Source organism: Poeciliopsis prolifica, unplaced genomic scaffold, assembly GCF_027474105.1.
Source record: "Poeciliopsis prolifica strain line A6 unplaced genomic scaffold, Auburn_PproV2 SCAFFOLD096, whole genome shotgun sequence".
Lineage (NCBI taxonomy): Eukaryota > Metazoa > Chordata > Actinopteri > Cyprinodontiformes > Poeciliidae > Poeciliopsis > Poeciliopsis prolifica.
In genome coordinates, this window is record NW_026562471.1 from 994585 (window position 1) to 1012692 (window position 18108).

Below are 18108 nucleotides of genomic sequence, written 5' to 3' on the forward strand. Positions count from 1 at the left end.
CTTCTGCTTCTTTGTTAGCACTTTGACTACATCCATAGAGCACTTGGTGTTTGTGATGGCCGAGAGGTAGCAATGTGTGTTTGATGTACGTTTTGAACGTCATTGTTCCATACTTAACTCTCTTGTGTTGGGAAAGGACTTTTTGACTGCTGCTGAGCAAACAAATCTTCTGTTCAGTGTGACGTCATGTAGGAGTTCATTCTATCCGGTTTGGATGCACAACTGGAAATCTTGGATGCACAGCCTTCATATTCTGATAGGATCTTGATCTTTCCCTCATTTGCTGCTAGAGCTGTTTGTATTTCTAGCTTCTCCTTTTCAGTTTTGAGTCTAGCCTTTCTTTCTTCTAGTAAGCATCTCTGTTTCAAAGATGATGCCTGAACCAACAGCTTAGCTCGTTCCAACTCTGCTTTCATTCCTGTGGAGGATGCAGACGATGATGCACAAGAACCATGTTCAGAAGAGCGCTTATGACTTTATTTTGACAAAAATGCATTAGATACGCTATCAAATGGATTAATCTCATCGTTGCATTTTTCTGCCTCTGCTGTGCACTTAGCCTCCTCATCAATCCAAGACAAAGCTCTCAGCAAAAGCCTTGAAAGAATCAGGCTGAGGTTCAAACCAGTTTTTTTATGTAATTTTAAATCCTCTTCTGACAATTGTTGGAGCAACTCTTTTACATTTGTGTTAAAACCACCACAAAACTCTCCAAACAGTCCATTAAAATCTTTCATTAACTTTTTTTACTTGAGTAAAGCTGATAGAAATCTTCAATTTCTATCAGCCATCGCACCTGATTCACTGCCTGTTGACTTTGCCAATGTGGCTCTTCGTAAACCAATTGCACTCTGCAACCTTTCTTCCATAGCTTTAGGTGTGACCTTTACTGCTCTAGCTTCCATTGTGAGCATGGTATCTTCTTTTTCAATGTTCATTACATACATTTTCCAAATGGCAACAGCAGAACATTTCTTTGCCTATCCGAAAAACATGCAGATTGAATTGCAATATTTTATTTCCTTCTTGAAATCCATCCACAGATGATAATTAAGACATAGAGCTGGTTTTTCAATGTAATGTGTTCTCACAAGGTTAATTTAGCTGATTTTACTGGTGTGTTTGAAGAAAATAAAAACTTCCACAGTTTTTGTGTGATTCTTTTACAAGAACAATTGGTTCTTAGCTAACCTCCACAAACTACGGTTGAAAAACTGTGTGGCTCTGTCGATCTTACTTGTAGCGCCTTCAATTCTCAATTCTTTATCCTTCGCTAAGGGCGCACCTGATTTCCATAAATTGCAAAGTGGCCAATTAAGCTATAAAACATGCAAACTTAAAATAAAACACTTATTCATAATAAAACATTCTAAAATTATCTACATGCAATACAATAATGCAACTTAAGTCTCAACAAAATGCACTTATTATATTTCATTTTATACATTAAGTTGGCCTCCACAGTCTGAGTGGGATACGTGTTTTCCATAATGGAATGAAGGAACCTTGTTTGCTTGTGTTTTCACAGTATTGTGTGAGTTTGTAGGATTGTGCTAATCAGAGGCAAGGTAAGGTTGAGAGCCATCACCCACACTGTGTTGCCATAGTGAAGCCAGATGGATGGCAGTTTGAGTGACAGCTGATCAAGCAAATACACTCTTCTTCTTTGTGGTTTTTGCACAGTCACCTCAGGCACATTTTGGCTCAGACAGTGACACTGTCATAGATCACTTGGCTGCATTTTACTTTACCAGAATCGCTATGATAGACTCTAGAGGGGAGGGAAGGGGGGGGGGTTATCACTGAATGGTGGCCGGCTGTGGGGCCATTTTCACAAAAAACGTTGATGCTGGCCCAGATCTAGTTGCCAATGGAAACTGGCTAACCACCACTCAGCTGTGAGAGGGATTCTGTCAGTCGTTAAACCACGTTTTTGTTTTTTGCCTTGCTCATTATCCATTTTTAATAGTATTAAAGAGAAATATATATATATATATATATATATATATATATATATATATATATATATATATATATATATATATATATATATATATATATATATATATACAGTATTATTTTGAATCAGAAAAAAATCTTAATTAACATTTAAATTAAGAAGTTACGTTAAACTGATTTGTGGAAACTGCTCAACAAATGTCACTTTCAATGATTTAATAGGAAAAAAACTATTGATCATATTTTTGCTTAATTGAATGTTTTTTTCCTTCCGAGTTGCACATGATCCAGTCCCTTCAATTAATCCTTCTGCTAAATTTTTATGCTCAGGTCGGACAGTTGGTGTTCAAGGGAATGAAGCGGCTGAACAGGATCCAGTCTCTAGTATTTGAGACAGCCTACAACACCAATGAAAACCTTCTGATCTGCGCTCCGACTGGTGCTGGCAAGACCAACATCGCCATGCTGACGGTCCTGCATGAAATCCGTCAACACCTACAACCTGATGGCATTATCAAAAAAGATGAATTTAAGGTTTGACTGTCAAATTGCTTACTAAAACATCAGCAAGATATTGCTTTAGTTTTTTTCTTAGGATCTAACTGTGATTTAGGAGTTGATTGAACTAACTGTTTCAGGTGCAAGATGTCACTACAGTAGGTGGGAATGGTGGGGTCAGAAGTGAACTCATTTCCTAAGTTTCAGAGGAAATTTAGACAAAGTGGAACTAACCCCAAATTTTGGCTAATATATTTATATACATAAAAAACTTCCTTCTCACCTACTGCGGGTGGTTCTTATCCTCTGAGCTCAGGTCCTCTACCAGAGGCCTGGGAGCTTGAGGGTTCTGCGCAGTATCTTGGCTGTGCCAAGGACTGCACATTTCTGGACTGAGATGTCTGATGTTGTTCCTGGAATCTTTTGTAGCCATTGCCCCAGTTTGGGGGTGACTGCCCCGAGGGCCCCGATGACCACAGGCACCACAGTGGTCTTCACCTTCCAGGCCCTCTCCAGTTCCTCCCCGAGGCCCTGGTATTTCTCTAGTTTCTCATGCTCCTTTTTCTTGATGTTGCAGTCGCTTGGTATTGCTACATCTACCACAACGGCTTTCCTCTGTTGTTTATCCACTACGACAATGTCTGGTTGGTTCGCCATTACCATTCTGTCTGTCTGGATCTGGAAGTCCCACAGGATCTTAGCTCTGGCATTTTCCACCACCTTTGGGGGTGTTTCCCACTTTGATCTCGGGGTTTCCAGTTCATATTCTGCACAGATGTTTCTGTACACTATGCCTGCCACTTGGTCATGTCGTTCCATGTACACTTTTTCTGCCAGTATCTTTTACCCTGCTGTTATGTGCTGGACTGACTCAGGGGCCTCCTTGCACAACCTACACCTTGGGTCTTGTCTGGTGTGGTAGATCTGGGCCTCTATTGCTCTGGTGTTTAGGGCCTGTTCCTGGGTGGCCAAGATGAGGGCCTCTGTGCTGTCCTTGAGTCCAGCTTCTTCCAGCCATTGGTAAGATTTACTGATATCAGACACTTTGTCTGCTGTCTGAGACATCCACTGAGCACATTGTCTGTTGAGGCTTTGTCCCTGATGTATCTATGGGTCTTAGATGTTTTGTCCTGGACAGTGGTTCTCACACTCACTAGTCCTCTGCCTCCTTCCTTGCGGCTCGTGTACAGTCTCAGGGTGCTGGATTTGGGATGGAACCCTTCATGCATTGTTGGTAGTTTTCTAGTCTTAATATCTGTGGCTTATATCTCCTCCTTTGGCCAGCTAATTATTCCAGCAGGGTATCTGATTACTGGCAAGGCATAGCTGTTTATCGCACGGATTTTGTTCTTGCCTTTGAGCTGGCTTCTCAGGACTTGCCTTATTCTCAGGTATTTAGCTGTGGCTCCCTTTCTCCCAACCTCATCGAGGTTGCCTTTTTATAAATATTTATATCCTGTATAGCACTTCTGGATAGATGCAAACTACATTTCGTTGCTTTGTACATGTGACAGTGCAATGACAATAAAGTTGAATTCTAATTCTATTTTCTTGTGGTATACCTAGGTAACTGTCCTCTATGTCTTTTATTGTTCCTTATGGGTGTGAGACCCCTTCTGTGTGGATGACCTTCCCCCTCTTTGTGACCAGTCGACCACACGTCTCTAGTCCGAATGACATCCCAATGTCCGTGCTGTAGATCAGTGAGTCGATGTCTTGCTCACTCTTGGCGTACAGCTTGATGTCATCCATGTAGAGAAGGTGACTGATGTTGGCCCCATTTTTGAGTCGGTATCCGTAACCAGTCTTGTTGATAATTTGGCTGAGGGGGTTCAGGCCTATGCAGAACAGTAGCGGGGACAAAGAATCTCCTTGGTATATGCCACATTTGATGGACACTTGTGCAAGTGGTTTGCAGTTGGCTTCAAGGGTGGTTTTCCACAGCTTCATCGAGTTTGCAATGAAGGCTCTCAGAATCCTGTTGATGTCATACATCGCTCAGCATTCAATGATTCAAGTATTACATAGTCACTTTTCATACATCAACTATTAAACTTTCCTCATGAAAGCAGCTGTCTTTGTATTTCTCCATGATCTGTGATTAGTACTGGTTGCCAGGAAACAAATGATTCTACCTCTCTGCTCAATTATCACTACAGTGTCCTTCTAGCTTCTGCCTCCATTTTCTACCTTGCTCACCTAATCTCTTACATTTTTCCTATTTATTTACACACCTCTCTCTCCCTTTCTCTCTCTGCAGATAGTGTATGTGGCTCCAATGAAGGCCTTGGCAGCTGAGATGACCAATTACTTCAGTAAGCGATTGGAACCCCTGGGCATCATTGTTAAAGAACTCACTGGAGACATGCAGTTAACCAAAGGAGAGATCCTTCGAACACAGGTAAATTTACTGTCATAGACCCACACAAGTTCAGACCATCAGTTCCTTTTTTTCCTTGGCTGTTATTTAAACAAACACCTACACAAAATAAGCAGAGAGAAAAGCCTTCTACATGAAAGCATTGGCAGCTGAAGTTGCTCTGAAAACTTGGACACTTTAACAGTATATGACTTTGATCATTTTTAATGATGAAATATTGTTTCTTCATTTTCAAATGAAAAATTCCCATTCTGTGAAAATGAACTACTACTTTTTGCTGCTGACTGCTGAAGGAGGAACAGTTCATCCTGCTCTCTCATCCTTACTGATAACTCTGCCTGTGAATTATTCTTAAAGCGACAGTTTTCATAGGTATATTTACATTATTGACATCTTAAATGGATTACTGGGGGATTTTCTTACTTTTATTTTTACCTTACTTTTCTTTAACTCCAAAGTTAAACAAGGGCAAAATGACTCCGGCTGACCCCAAGGACATGAGCACTATTTTACAACGACTTCAGACTATAGAAATGAAGACTAAACTGCTCTAGGTGAACGTTGAGATCAATGATACCTGGGGAAATGAGACAACCCTTCCTCAAATCAACGGAGAGGACATGCGCCCTGCACCGAGCAGCTCACCCTGGAACGCTCTGGGTGCCAAGCCGACTAGGATGGAGCCCGCCGCATATCAGGAGCACAATATTCCAAAACTAGCTAATAAATCGACTGGAGATGGAGCGACTGCTTCCCTCCCTGCCTCCCTCCCTGCTTCCCCCCTCCCTCTCTGCTCCTCCAATCATTCACAGGATTCAATAGATACCAATGAAGAAACGTCTTCCGGACCAGAGTTTCTTAAATTACAGATGGAATGAATCAAAAGGTTCCTCGGCACGTCTCTCCTTAGCGCTCAGTAGCAGACCTCACTTCATTTAAGCCACCTGCCCATGACTTTCCAGAGGATCCATCACTCTGCATTTCTGAGGTCTGAGGCCTGGGACCAGATATTATCTTTACACCCGTCTCCATCCAGAATGTATCTGGCCCCCGGGTTCTGCAGAACAGGACATTACCTGTCCAGATCACTACTAGAAAATTGACAAAAAACAGAAATCTGAAATACAGTGGTCCCAATTCAAACCTCCGAGTGATCCCCTGCCTGAAGGAACCTCAGACTGAAAATCTTTTTACCTGCAAGTCACTTAAAGTAGCTCTTGTAAATACCAGATCACTTTGTTCTAAAGCTCTATTAATTAATGATTTCATTACTGAGTATATTATTGATGTTATGTTTCTGACAGAAACATGGTTGAATGACAATGACCAAATTGTACTAATTGAATCAGCGTCTCCTAACTACAATTTTTTAAGTGAGAATAGAAAACATAAAAAAGGAGGAGGCGTGGCTTCGAGATTTAAGAAAACCATAAATTGTAGTAAAATCTCTTTGGGTCATTTCACATCTTTTGAGTATCTTGGAATTCAGGTTAAAGGCTACAAACGAACTTTGACACTAACTTTATACAAAACAACATATGTTGAAAATTTCTTTACTGACTTGAATGATCTTCTGTCTCTCACATGCATTGATTATGATTGATGGTTATTTCAACATTCATGTGGACAAACCCCAAGACAAAGGAGCAAAAACGCTGTTAATATTTTAGAAAATTTTGGTTTTACACAACATGTCACACAAGCAACACACACTCAAGGACACACACTGAACCTGGTTATCAGTAAGGGTGTGAATATTTCCAATGTCTCTGTAATTGATGTCGCCCTGTCGGATCACTTTGCTGTTATCTTTGAAGGTTCTTTATTCTTTGACCCACTTGGACAAACAGCTTCTGTCACAAAACGTTCTTTCACAGAAAACACAGCAGAAACATTTAATCAAATCTACTCTTCCTCCTCACCCTTAAGCTGTCATAATGTAGATAAGTTGGTAGATGATTTTCAGTCTAAAGTTTCATATATCATTGATTCTATTGCTTCAATTAAAGTAAATGTGTCTGGTAGGAAGAAATCTCCATGGAGAAAAGCACAAACAGTTCGACCTGCAAGACAACTCTGTCTCAGAGCAGAACCAAAATGGCATAAAACTCAACTTCACGTTCGTAATGACATCTATCAAGAAAGACTACGTAACTGACACTCAACACTAAAACATGCAAGGGAGGCTTTCTTTGCAGATGTCATAAACAAAAGCATTAATAATGCTGGAGCTTTATTTGCAACAGTTGACAGACTCACAAACCCTCCTATGACGTTACCACCTGAATTCCAATCTAATGCTGCCTGTAACAGGGGTCGGGTGCAGTGTGTGATGGCTGGTGGCCGAGGGAGTGGGTCCTGGCGGTCCGATCCTCGGTTACAGAAACTAGCTCTTGGGACGTGGAATGTCACCTCTCTGGTGGGGAAGGAGCCGGAGCTGGCGTGTGAGGTCGAGAGGTTCCAGCTAGAAATAGTCGGTCTTACCTTGACGCATGGCTTTGGTCCTGGAACCAGTCTCCTTGAGAGGGGCTGGTTTACTTCCACTATGGAGTTGCCCACGGTGAGAGGCATCGAGCAGGGGTGGGCCAACTTGGTGCTCCCCATCTTGGCTCCTGTACGTCGGGGTTTACCTCAGTGAACTAGAGGGTAGCCTTCCTCCGCCTACGGGTGGGGGGACGGGTTCTGACTGTTTGTGCTTACGGGATGAACGACAGTTCAGCCTATCCACCCTTTTTGGAGTCCTTAGAGGGGGTACTGGAGAGTGCCCCTCCTGGGGACTCCCTCGTTCTACTGGAGGACTTCAACGCTCACGTGGGCAATGACAGTGAGACCTGGAGGGGCGTGGTTGGGAGGAACGCTCCCTCCGATCTGAACTCGAGTAGTGTTCTGTTGTTGGACTTCTGTGCTCGTCACGGATTGTCCATAACGAACACCATGTTTAGGCATAAGCGTGTCCATATGTGCACTTGGCGCCAGGACACCCAAGTGATCGATGATCACTTGGGTGTCCAAGTGATCATCGATGATCGATTGTCGATTTTGTCATCGTTTCATCGGACCTGCGGCCGTATGTCTTGGACACTCGGGTGAAGAGAGGTGCGGAGTTGTCCACTGACCCCTACCTGGTGGTGAGTTGGCTCCGGTGGTGGGGGAGGATGGCGGTCAGACCTGGCAGGCCCAAACGTGTTGTTAGGGTCTGCTGGGAACGTCTGGCGGAGTCTCCTGTGAGACGGAGCTTTAACTCCCATCTCCGGCAGAGCTTCGAACACGTCCCGGGGGAGGTGTGGGACTCAAGGTGCCTCCATTTTCGAGGAGGCTCATCGGAGATATGGTCGCAAGGTTGTCGGTGCCTGTCGTGGTGGCAACCCTCGAACCTGTTGGTGGACACCTTCAGTGAGGGATGCTGTCAGGCTGAAGAAGGAGTCCTATCGGACCAGTTTGGCCCATGTGACTCCGGAAACAGCTGATGGGTACCGGCAGGCAAAACGGCGTGCGGCTTGGGTGGTTGCTGATGCAAAAACTCGGGCATGGGAAGAGTTCGGAGAGGCCATGGAGACAGACTTCCGTATGGCTTCGAGGCAATTCTGGTCCACCATCCGGGGACTCAGGAGGGGGAAGCAGGGCAGCACCAATACTGTTTATAGTGGGGGTGGTGTGCTGCTGACCTCAACTCGGGACGTTGTGGGCCGGTGGGCGGAGTACTTCGAAGACCTCCTCATTCCCACCGTCATGCCTTCCATTGAGGAAGCTGAGCCTGGAGATGCTGGGTTGGGCTCTCCAATCTCTGGGTACGAGGTTGCCGATGTGGTTAAAAAGCTCCTTGGTGGCAGAGCCCTCGGGGTGGATGAGATTCGCTCGGAGTTCCTCGGGGTGGATGAGATTCGCCCGGAGTTGTAGGGTTGTGTTAGTTGACGCGACTCTGCAGTATCGCATGGACATCGGGGGCAGTCTGGGGTGGTGGTACCCCTGTTTAAAAAGGGGGATCGTAGGGTGTGCTCTAATTATAGAGGGATCAAACTCTTAAGCCTCTCTGGCAAGGTCTATTTGGGGGTCCGGAGAGGAACCTCGGATTTTGGAGGAGCAGTGTGGTTTTCGTCCTGGTCGTGGAACACTGGACCAGCTCTACACCCTGAGCAGGGTCCTCGAGGATGCATGGGAGTTCGCCCAACCACTCTACATGTGATTTGCGGACTTGGAGAAAGCGTTCGACCGTGTCCCTTGGGGTACCCTGTGGGAGGTTCTCCGGGAGTATGGGGTACCGGGCCCTTTGATATGGGCTGTCAGGTCCCTGTATGACCGGTGTTAGAGTCTGGTCCGCATTGCCGGCAATAAGTCGGGCTCCTTTCCGGTGAGGGTTGGACTCCGCCAGGGCTGCCCTTTGTCACCGATTCTATTCATTACTTTTATGGATAGAATCTCTAGGCGCAGCCAGGGTGTTGAGGGGATCTGTTTGGGTGGCGTCAGGATTGCATTTCTGCTTTTTGCGGATGATATGGTCCTATTGGCTTCATCGGGACATGATCTGCAGCTCTCGCTGGAGCGGTTCGCAGCCGAGTATGAAGCGGCCGGGATAAGGATCACTGCTTCCAAGTCCGAGACCATGGTCTTGAGCCGGAAATGGGTAGAGTGCCTCCTCCGGGTCGAGGGGGATGTACTGCCTGAAGTGGAGGAGTTTAAGTATCTCGGGATCTTGTTCACGAATGAGGGAAGAAGGGAGCAAGAGGTCGACAGGCGGTTTGGCGCGGCGACCGCCGTGAAGCGGGCGCTGTACCAGTTCATTGTGGTGAAGAGTGAGCTGAGTCAAAAAGCGAAGCTCTCGATTTACAGGTCGATCTACGTTCCTACCCTCATCTATGGTCATGAACTTTGTGTCATGACCTTTTGGTCATGACCTTTCAGTCAGCCGCTTGTATCCGAGATCTCGGATACAAGTGGCTGAAATGAGTTTTCTCCGTAGGGTGGCTGGGTTCTCCCTCTAAGTTAGAAATGCCTTCGCTCTAACTCTAAGATAGGGTGAGAAGCTCGGTCATCCGGGAGGGACTCGGATGACCGACTTCACATCGAGAGGAGCCAGTTGAGGTGGCTCAGGCATCTGGTCAGGATGCCCCCTGGACGCCTCTCTTGTGAGCTGTTTCGGGCATGTGCCACTGGTAGGAGGCCCCGGGAAAGACCCAGGACACGCTGGAGGGACTACGTCTCTCGGCTGGCCTGGGAACGCCTCGGGATTCCCCCGGAGGAGTTGGATGAAGTGGCTGGGGAGAGGGACGTCTGGGCCTCCCTTCTTAGGCTGCTACCCCCGTGACCCGACCTCAGATAAGCGGCAGAAAATGGAATGGATGGATGGATGCTGCCTGTAACAAGTTTTCCAGCTTCTTTTCAGAGGAAATTCAAAAAATCAGAGGATTAATCTGCACATCAACTCTAAAGCCAGAATCATTGCTGTACCCAAACAAAACAAATACAGAAAAAATGACCGTATTTCAACTACTTAATTATAAAACCCTAGATGAAATTATAAGTCAATTAAGTTCAAGCTCCTGCAGTCTGGATGTCCTACCCACACATTTCTTTAAGAAAGTCCTGCCTGTTATTGCTACTGATCTGATCCAAATAGTAACTCATCACTCACATCAGGCTTCTTCCCCCAGGCTTTGAAAATAGCAGTTATTAAACCACTGCTAAAAAAGAACAATTTGGACAAATCACTATTGCAGAATTACAGACTGACCTCTGACCTCTGACCTCCCATTCATCAGCAAAGTTATTGAAAAAACTGTGTAAACAATTAAATAATTTCCTCATGATGACCAACTGTTTTGACTCCTTCCAATCTGGTTTTCGTGCTCACTACAGCACGGAGACTGGCCTAGTCAAAGTATTCAATGGTATCCATATAAATACGGATTGTGGGTGAACCACAGTGCTGGTTCTGTTGGACCTCAGTGCAGCTTTTGACTCTGTCGACCATGACATATTACTGAATCCTGTTATGACCTCAGGTCATAACAGGAAATAATATTAGCTTCCATAACTATGCAGATGATACTCAGCTCTACATTACGATGTCACCAGGTGACCTTTGACCCCATCCAATCACTGAATAAATGTTTAGAACAGATAAATGTGTGGATGTGCCAAAACTTTCTCCAGTTGAACAGAAACAAAACTGAAGTCATTATTTTTGGACCTAAAGAGGAACAATCTAGAGCTATAGATCTAGAGCTATAGAGCTACAGTTATAGATATAGAGCTATAGATCTAGAGTTATAGATCTGGAGTCAATGCACAGCTTCAGTTATTACAACTAAAAACTAGCGATCAGCCCCGCAACCTGGGAGTATTGATCGACTCGGACTTGAATCTTGTGAGCCACATAAAGACAGTTACAAAGTCGGCCTTCTATCACCTTAAGAACATCTCCAGGATTAGAGGACTAATGTCTCAGCCAGATCTAGAGAAACTCATTCATGAGTTTATCTTTAGTCGCATTGATTATTGCAACAGCGTCTTCACAGGCCTGTCCAGCAAATCAATCCTCCAGCTGCAGCTGATCCAGAAGCTGCTGCTCGCGTTCTCACTAAAACCAGGAAGATAGAGACATAACAACAGTTTTAAAGTCCTTCCGTGTTCCTTATCCTGTTGGATAACTTGGATCACATCCCTTTGCATACTCTTTTAGTGTACTCAATGTACACTTGATAACTTGGATCAATGTGTGATTGAATTGAAATGACTTTTTGGTAAAGTGCCTCAAGACAACGTTGGTTGTGAATTGGTACTATATAAATAAAATACATTAGTAATTTAAACACCTTATGGCAATATGTAGCAATGTTTTCAAACAATGCAAATCTGTATAGGTTGACATTTATGTGTGTTTTCATGAAATGAGCATTATCAGGCTCATCATTAAGAACTCCATTTAAAATGTTATGGCATGAGTTTATTTAAAACATGTGCAGCAGTTACTTAAATTAAATGTGAATTATGTTCTATGAAACCTTTAGTATGAGTAGATTTAGTGGATTGATTTCTTTTTCCTTGCCATTAATTGATGAAAGTAAATAACCTCAGTCAACTTTGTTCATTCATGTGTGTATTTAAAAAGCAATTAAAAGAAGCACTTTGGCTTTAGTTGCATTTGCTGGAGCCTCTGTTTAGATCAACCAATAGCTCCAATTAGGAGCAGGCGCTTTCTTTTCTGTGAGCACACCAGTCTCTAATGGCTGAATACATTGATTTATATTCAAACTGGAGGGGATTTAATTAACTGTTTTCATAGGGCGATTTTAATAGGATTCACAGATTCACAAACAAGTTGCCAAACAGTTCACACATGATTAATTATGCATTGTAGTATTTTTTTTAACAAGATAATAAAACTGCATCAGAATTAGTGGTATAGATAATGTGTTGATCCTGTTGACCTGTGAGGGATGCCAAAACAAAGGAGACATGCTGACTGTTCGTTGCCTCACACAAACACAGAGCATGATCTGATCACTTTACCATGGGATGAAGGCTGCCACTGTATTGATCTGTTGTAAGGTTCTTTGCTTGTCAGTGTTGCTCTTAATGGTGCTTTGTGTGCTTCTGAGTTGTAGTGATTCTAGCTAAATGTGAAGGGTAAGAATCCAGTCTCTTAGATTGAGTAGCTAAGAAATTTAAGCAATGATTTTTTTTCTACACTGCTACAGTTCCTCACTTTTATTTTGCGTGTGTGCAATTTTTCCCCTCCATGGGCTGCCATGTAGAATTTACAGTAACTTACTGGCAACAGGGTTGCCAGCAGGTTATTGTAATTTGTATGGTGAAGAAATTACAGTAACTTTACAGTAAGCTTAATGAAAAATATTTTTACAATAGCCGTTAACTGTAATTTTATTGCTGGTTTACTGTAATTTAATTAGTTTTACTGTGATTTTGCTGACTTCTGAAGGAAGAACAGGTCATCCTGCTCTCTCTCGTCCTTACTCTGCCTGTGAATTATTCTTAAAGCGACAGATTATCTAGTTATATTTTTACATTATTGACATCTTAACAGGATTACTCCAAACCTAAAGACTGGGGGATTTTCTTACTTTTATTTTTACCTTACTTTTCTTTACCTCCAAGCTAAATCAGGGCAAAATGCCTCCAGCTGACCCCAAGGACATGAGCAGTATTTTACAACGACTTCAGTCTATAGAAATGAAGATTAAACTACTGGAGGTGAACTTTGAGATCAACGCTACCTGTGGAAATGAGACAACTCTTCCTCAAATCAACGGAGAGGACATGCACCCTGCACCGAGCAGCTCACCCTGGAACTCTCTGGGTGCCAAGCCGAAACGGGAGTCTCGCACTGTGGATCCGATGAGACGACTATCAGGTAGAACCCCGCACATGGACGAATCAGCGTGGCCGGCTCTGAGCCGAAACCCACCTTCAACTTCAACACCTGCTCCGCCAAAGAAAGACAAACAAGCAGCTGCAACCAAAACGCCTCCACCAACCCCGCTGACCCCGCTCCCAGGGACAAAGCAACCAGCAAGAGCCTCAAAACATTCTGACTCTGTGGGAATCCCACTGAAAAACAGATTTTCTGCACTGCAACCTGAACCTCTGAGTGAAACTTTGCCTTCAAACATCAACAGTGAGGCAAGAACAACACATCCATCCCCCAAAGCTCCAAAGGACAAAGCGACCACCAGGAAAACAAAAGGTATCCCAAAAGTGCTTATAGTTAGGCAGTAAAGGGAATCAGTGACGTTTGCAATCCCAGGAAAACAAGAGTGATGTATTTTCCTGGTGACACTGTATCTGATTTTACCAACAAACTGCTCTATCTAACCACTGATCAACCAGATATTGAGACTTTAGTTGTGCATGTTGGAGCCAACGATCTGGCAAAGCAAAAGTCTGAAATTCTGAAAAAGGACTTTAATATTCTTCTGAACACTACGGGAAAATTTAAAATGAAGTTATTTCTCAGTGGTCCAACTCATCACCTCAATGGGGAAATGAAAAACACTCTAGTCCGCTCACAATAAACAAACGGCTGATTAAAACCTGCTCTACCAGCTCAGTGACCTTAATCGATAACCTGTGGATCTATTGGCAGCGCTGTTGTTGCCGCTACCCCCCCGCCCCCCCTCTTCCTTCACTCTCTACTCTCTCAGTCACTACTTCCTCTTCTGAGAGGGGAGATGTGCTACCAGCTCTCCATCTAACGGGTAAATTGAGTTTCCTAAATCTGCTGGGATTTACCCTATCCAGAACTAAAGTAAACTCTGTTTAAGCTGGTTTCGAGACCGGATTCGCCTGACTACTAACGGCCTACATCCAGATGTCCCACCCTTCTTCCCCCTGTGAATTAGCCAGACTGAGCAGCATACAGCCAACTAGTTCCACAGAGCACATCTGTTAACGGTCGCTCCTTCTCTTTTTTGCAACTTGCACTTGTTACTGAATCAGGTTAGTTTTAGTGACTCGGGCGAGTCCCAAGGATGTTGTTTTAAATTTGGGCTAAAGCAACCTATAAAACATGACCTACTTTTCTTCCCCAGAATCAAACATCACAGCTATTTTACTACCATCAAAGAACTTTGAGGTGACTCATTAATTGAATGTCCACAACATCTTTTAGATTTTCTTTATGCTAAATATTTTATTAGTAAAGCAATTTTGCAAGGGTCAGTACAGCTTAATTAAGTAGCAGAAATAATCAAATAAGTAAAATCAATCATCTAGCCTGTCTTTCCCTAACGCTGATACTAAGAACTAAAAAGGGAACCTTTAGAGAGACGGACGGAGTTTGGTGTCTCGAACCCCAGACCCGGATCGATGATGAAGAAGGTGTTGCAGCAGGCGGAGGAGGTTGATTGACGAAGGCAGGGATCTCTGTTGGTCTGATGAGCTGTCATTTCTGCATCGATGGTGAGGTCACACAGGACTTGGGTCTTTGTCTTTGTCTTGATCTTCATCTTTGCCTTGGTCTTCATCTTTTTCCTTGATCTTCATCTTTGTCTTTGTCTTTGATCCCCTGCCTAAAGGAACCTCAGACTGAAAATCTTTTTACCTGCAAGTCACTTAATGTAGCTCTTGTAAATACCAGATCACTCTATTAATTAATGATTTCATTACTGAGTATATTATTGATGTTATGTTTCTGACAGAAACATGGTTGAATGACAATAATGACCAAATTGTACTAATTGAATCAGCGTCTCCTAACTACAATTTTTTTAAAGTGAGAATAGAAAACATAAAAAAGGAGGAGGCGTGGCTTCGAGATTTAAGAAAACCATAAATTGTATTAAAATTTCTTTGGGTCATTTCACATCTTTTGAGTATCTTGGAATTCAGGTTAAAGGCTACAAACGAACTTTGACACTAACTTTATACAAAACTCCAACATATGTGGAAAATTTCTTTACAGACTTGAATGATCTTCTATCTCTCATATGCATTGATTATGATTGTTTAATAATTGTTGCTGATTTCAACATTCATGTGGACAAACCCCAAGACAGAGGGGCAAAAAAGCTTGTAATATTTTAGAAAATTTTGGTTTAACACAACATGTCAAACAAGCAACACACACTCAAGGACACACACTGGACCTGGTTATCAGTAAGGGTGTGAATATTTCCAATTGAGTTTCTCTGATCTCCATGTGGCCACGCACATTAACTCTAAGTGGATAAAAACATTTGATATGGTTTGGTGCATAATTTAACTGGAAAAATAATACTACTAATAATAATACCATAATATAAAACCAGCGTAATAGCGAGGCGAGCACGAAAGTTCCTCACCGGGCCGAACCGCACAGACAAAGCCGGGCGCTGGACAGCATGTTGAAATGGAAAAACCGCAAAAATTCTTTGTGTGGTTATATAAATCATTCTCTACAAGTTATTCCTACAGTTCACGTAAAGCTACACAGCCAGAGCTAACGCGGCATCGTTTAAACTCCTACGTTGCTCACAAACTCTGGAAAGAAACATAACTCCTCACAGGGGGTTGATGTAAACATCCATACTGGTCAGCCTGTGTCCAGTTTGAGTGAAAGGAGGCGCGCAGGATCTGCACTGAGCTTAAGACATCAAGCTGCTGCAGTGCACGAGGCAACGCACAATTTAGGAATAAATATGCTCCGCCAGTGACACGCTCAGAGCAATAGAGAAGCTTGCAATATGACTTTAAAAAAAAAAAAAAATATATATATATATATATATATATATATATATATATAGCTGGATAGCTGGATAGCTGACTGGATAGCTCGCTGACTGGATAGCTCAATACATAAGGCATCAGTATATCACCCGAGAGGGCAGGGTTCGAATCCAGTCTGGGTCCTTAGGCAAGACCCTTCAAGCTACTGCCTACCTCATACCATGAGAGATACTAAGTTGCATAACATGCCGGCTCAGACGTCGCCCGGCCAAACAAGGTCTGCGTCAGGTGTTGGGGAACCAGAGCACCTTGATGACAAATGGGCTACTGGAACAAGACGGAAATGGGCGAGAGATGAAAATGTGGATCTGTTGGAATGCTACTACTCAAGTAACCCTAGTCAGAGGGGTTACATGCAAAGACTGGGGAAGGAATGGTTACCTCGACATCCCCAGTCAACACTAAGCGCTAAACAACTAGTAGCTCAGTGTTCCAACATCCGCAAACGGCAACTGCTATCACAACTTGAGATTGACGAGATACAACACAAATGCTACGGCAAAAGGGAGGAACCCGATGTCAGAACTGTGGGGACTTAACTACAAGTCCCCACCCAGTGAGGGGATACACGGCCCCAATGAGCGAAACAGAGCTGAACGAGACAGCTGCTGACCTGAGAGAGAGAATCATGACCCGAATGACAACCAGGCCTCCTCGGCGCCAATTACAACGGCTGAGTGAAGTACCATCAGAAAGTCTCATTGAGAATGTGAATGCAGCATTGAGAACGATCCCTACCAACACCATAACAGAAACCAATGAGCTGATCTACAACTCAGCATCAGTGATCCTTGAGATACTTGGCTATAAGAGCAACCATGAGACCCAATACCCACCATGGAAAAGACGGTTAGAGGCTAAAATCAAGGTAACAAGGAGGGAAGTGAGCCAACTGTCAGAGCTCCACAAGGGTACAATGAAAAGACCAGTACCCAGAAAGTACAGCCAGATGCCCATACCTGAAGCACTCGAGACTGCCAAACAGAGGCTCCAAGCCTTGTCCAGCCGCCTAAAGAGATACACAAGGGAGAATGAATCCAGAAGGATTAACCGGCTCTTCTCCACTCAACCAGCTAAGGTGTACTCTCAATGGCAGGGTAATAACAACAGAGCAGACCCACCAAGGCTGGAGACTGAACAATACTGGAAAGGCATATGGGAAAGGGAGGCGTCCCACAACAGCAATGCACAGTGGCTGATCTCTCTACGAGAGGACCACAGCAACCTCCCTGAGCAAGCCCCGGTAACCATCACTGTGACAGATGTTCAAGAAAGACTCTCAGGCATGAAAAATTGGACAGCACCAGGGCCTGACATGATCCATGCCTACTGGCTAAAGAAACTCACTGCTCTCCATGAGCGACTGGCAGCCCAAATGAACCAGCTGCTACAAAGTGGGACTCACCCTGAATGGTTAACTGAAGGGCGGACAATCCTAATCCAGAAGGATCCATCAAAGGGTCCAGTCCCACCCAACTACCGACCAATAACCTGCCTCTCCACAACCTGGAAGCTCATGTCAGGCATCATAGCGGCCAAGATAAGCAAACACATGGATAAACACATGAGCACGGCACAGAAGGGTATCGGTGTAAATACCAGAGGAGCCAAACACCAACTCCTCATAGACCGCACAGTTGCCCGAGACTGCAAAACCCGACACACCAACCTGTGCATGGCTTGGATCGATTACAAGAAAGCCTATGACTCAATGCCGCATACTTGGATCATTGAATGCCTACAGATGTATAACATCAACAGGATTCTGAGAGCCTTCATTGCAAACTCGATGAAGCTGTGGAAAACCACCCTTGAAGCCAACTGCAAACCACTTGCACAAGTGTCCATCAGATGTGGCATATACCAAGGAGATGCTCTGTCCCCTACTGTTCTGCATAGGCCTGAACCCCCTCAGCCAAATTATCAACAAGACTGCCTACGGATACCGACTCAAAAATGGGGCCAACATCAGTCACCTCCTCTACATGGATGACATCAAGCTGTATGCCAAGAGTGAGCGAGACATCGACTCACTGATCCACACCACC

General features: G+C 44.0%; 1 protein-coding gene across 4 annotated transcripts in view; it reads left to right on the forward strand.

Moving 5' to 3' along the window:
* The window catches only part of ascc3 (activating signal cointegrator 1 complex subunit 3), a 177321-nt gene that overhangs the window by 71793 nt on the left and 87420 nt on the right, over window positions 1–18108 (forward strand). For all 4 annotated transcript variants that reach the window (XM_055023204.1, XM_055023206.1, XM_055023207.1 and 1 more), the window contains 2 exons: window positions 2290–2493; window positions 4718–4858. In XM_055023204.1, coding sequence (XP_054879179.1) covers window positions 2290–2493; window positions 4718–4858 — 345 coding nt within the window. The remainder of the gene's footprint in view (window positions 1–2289; window positions 2494–4717; window positions 4859–18108) is intronic.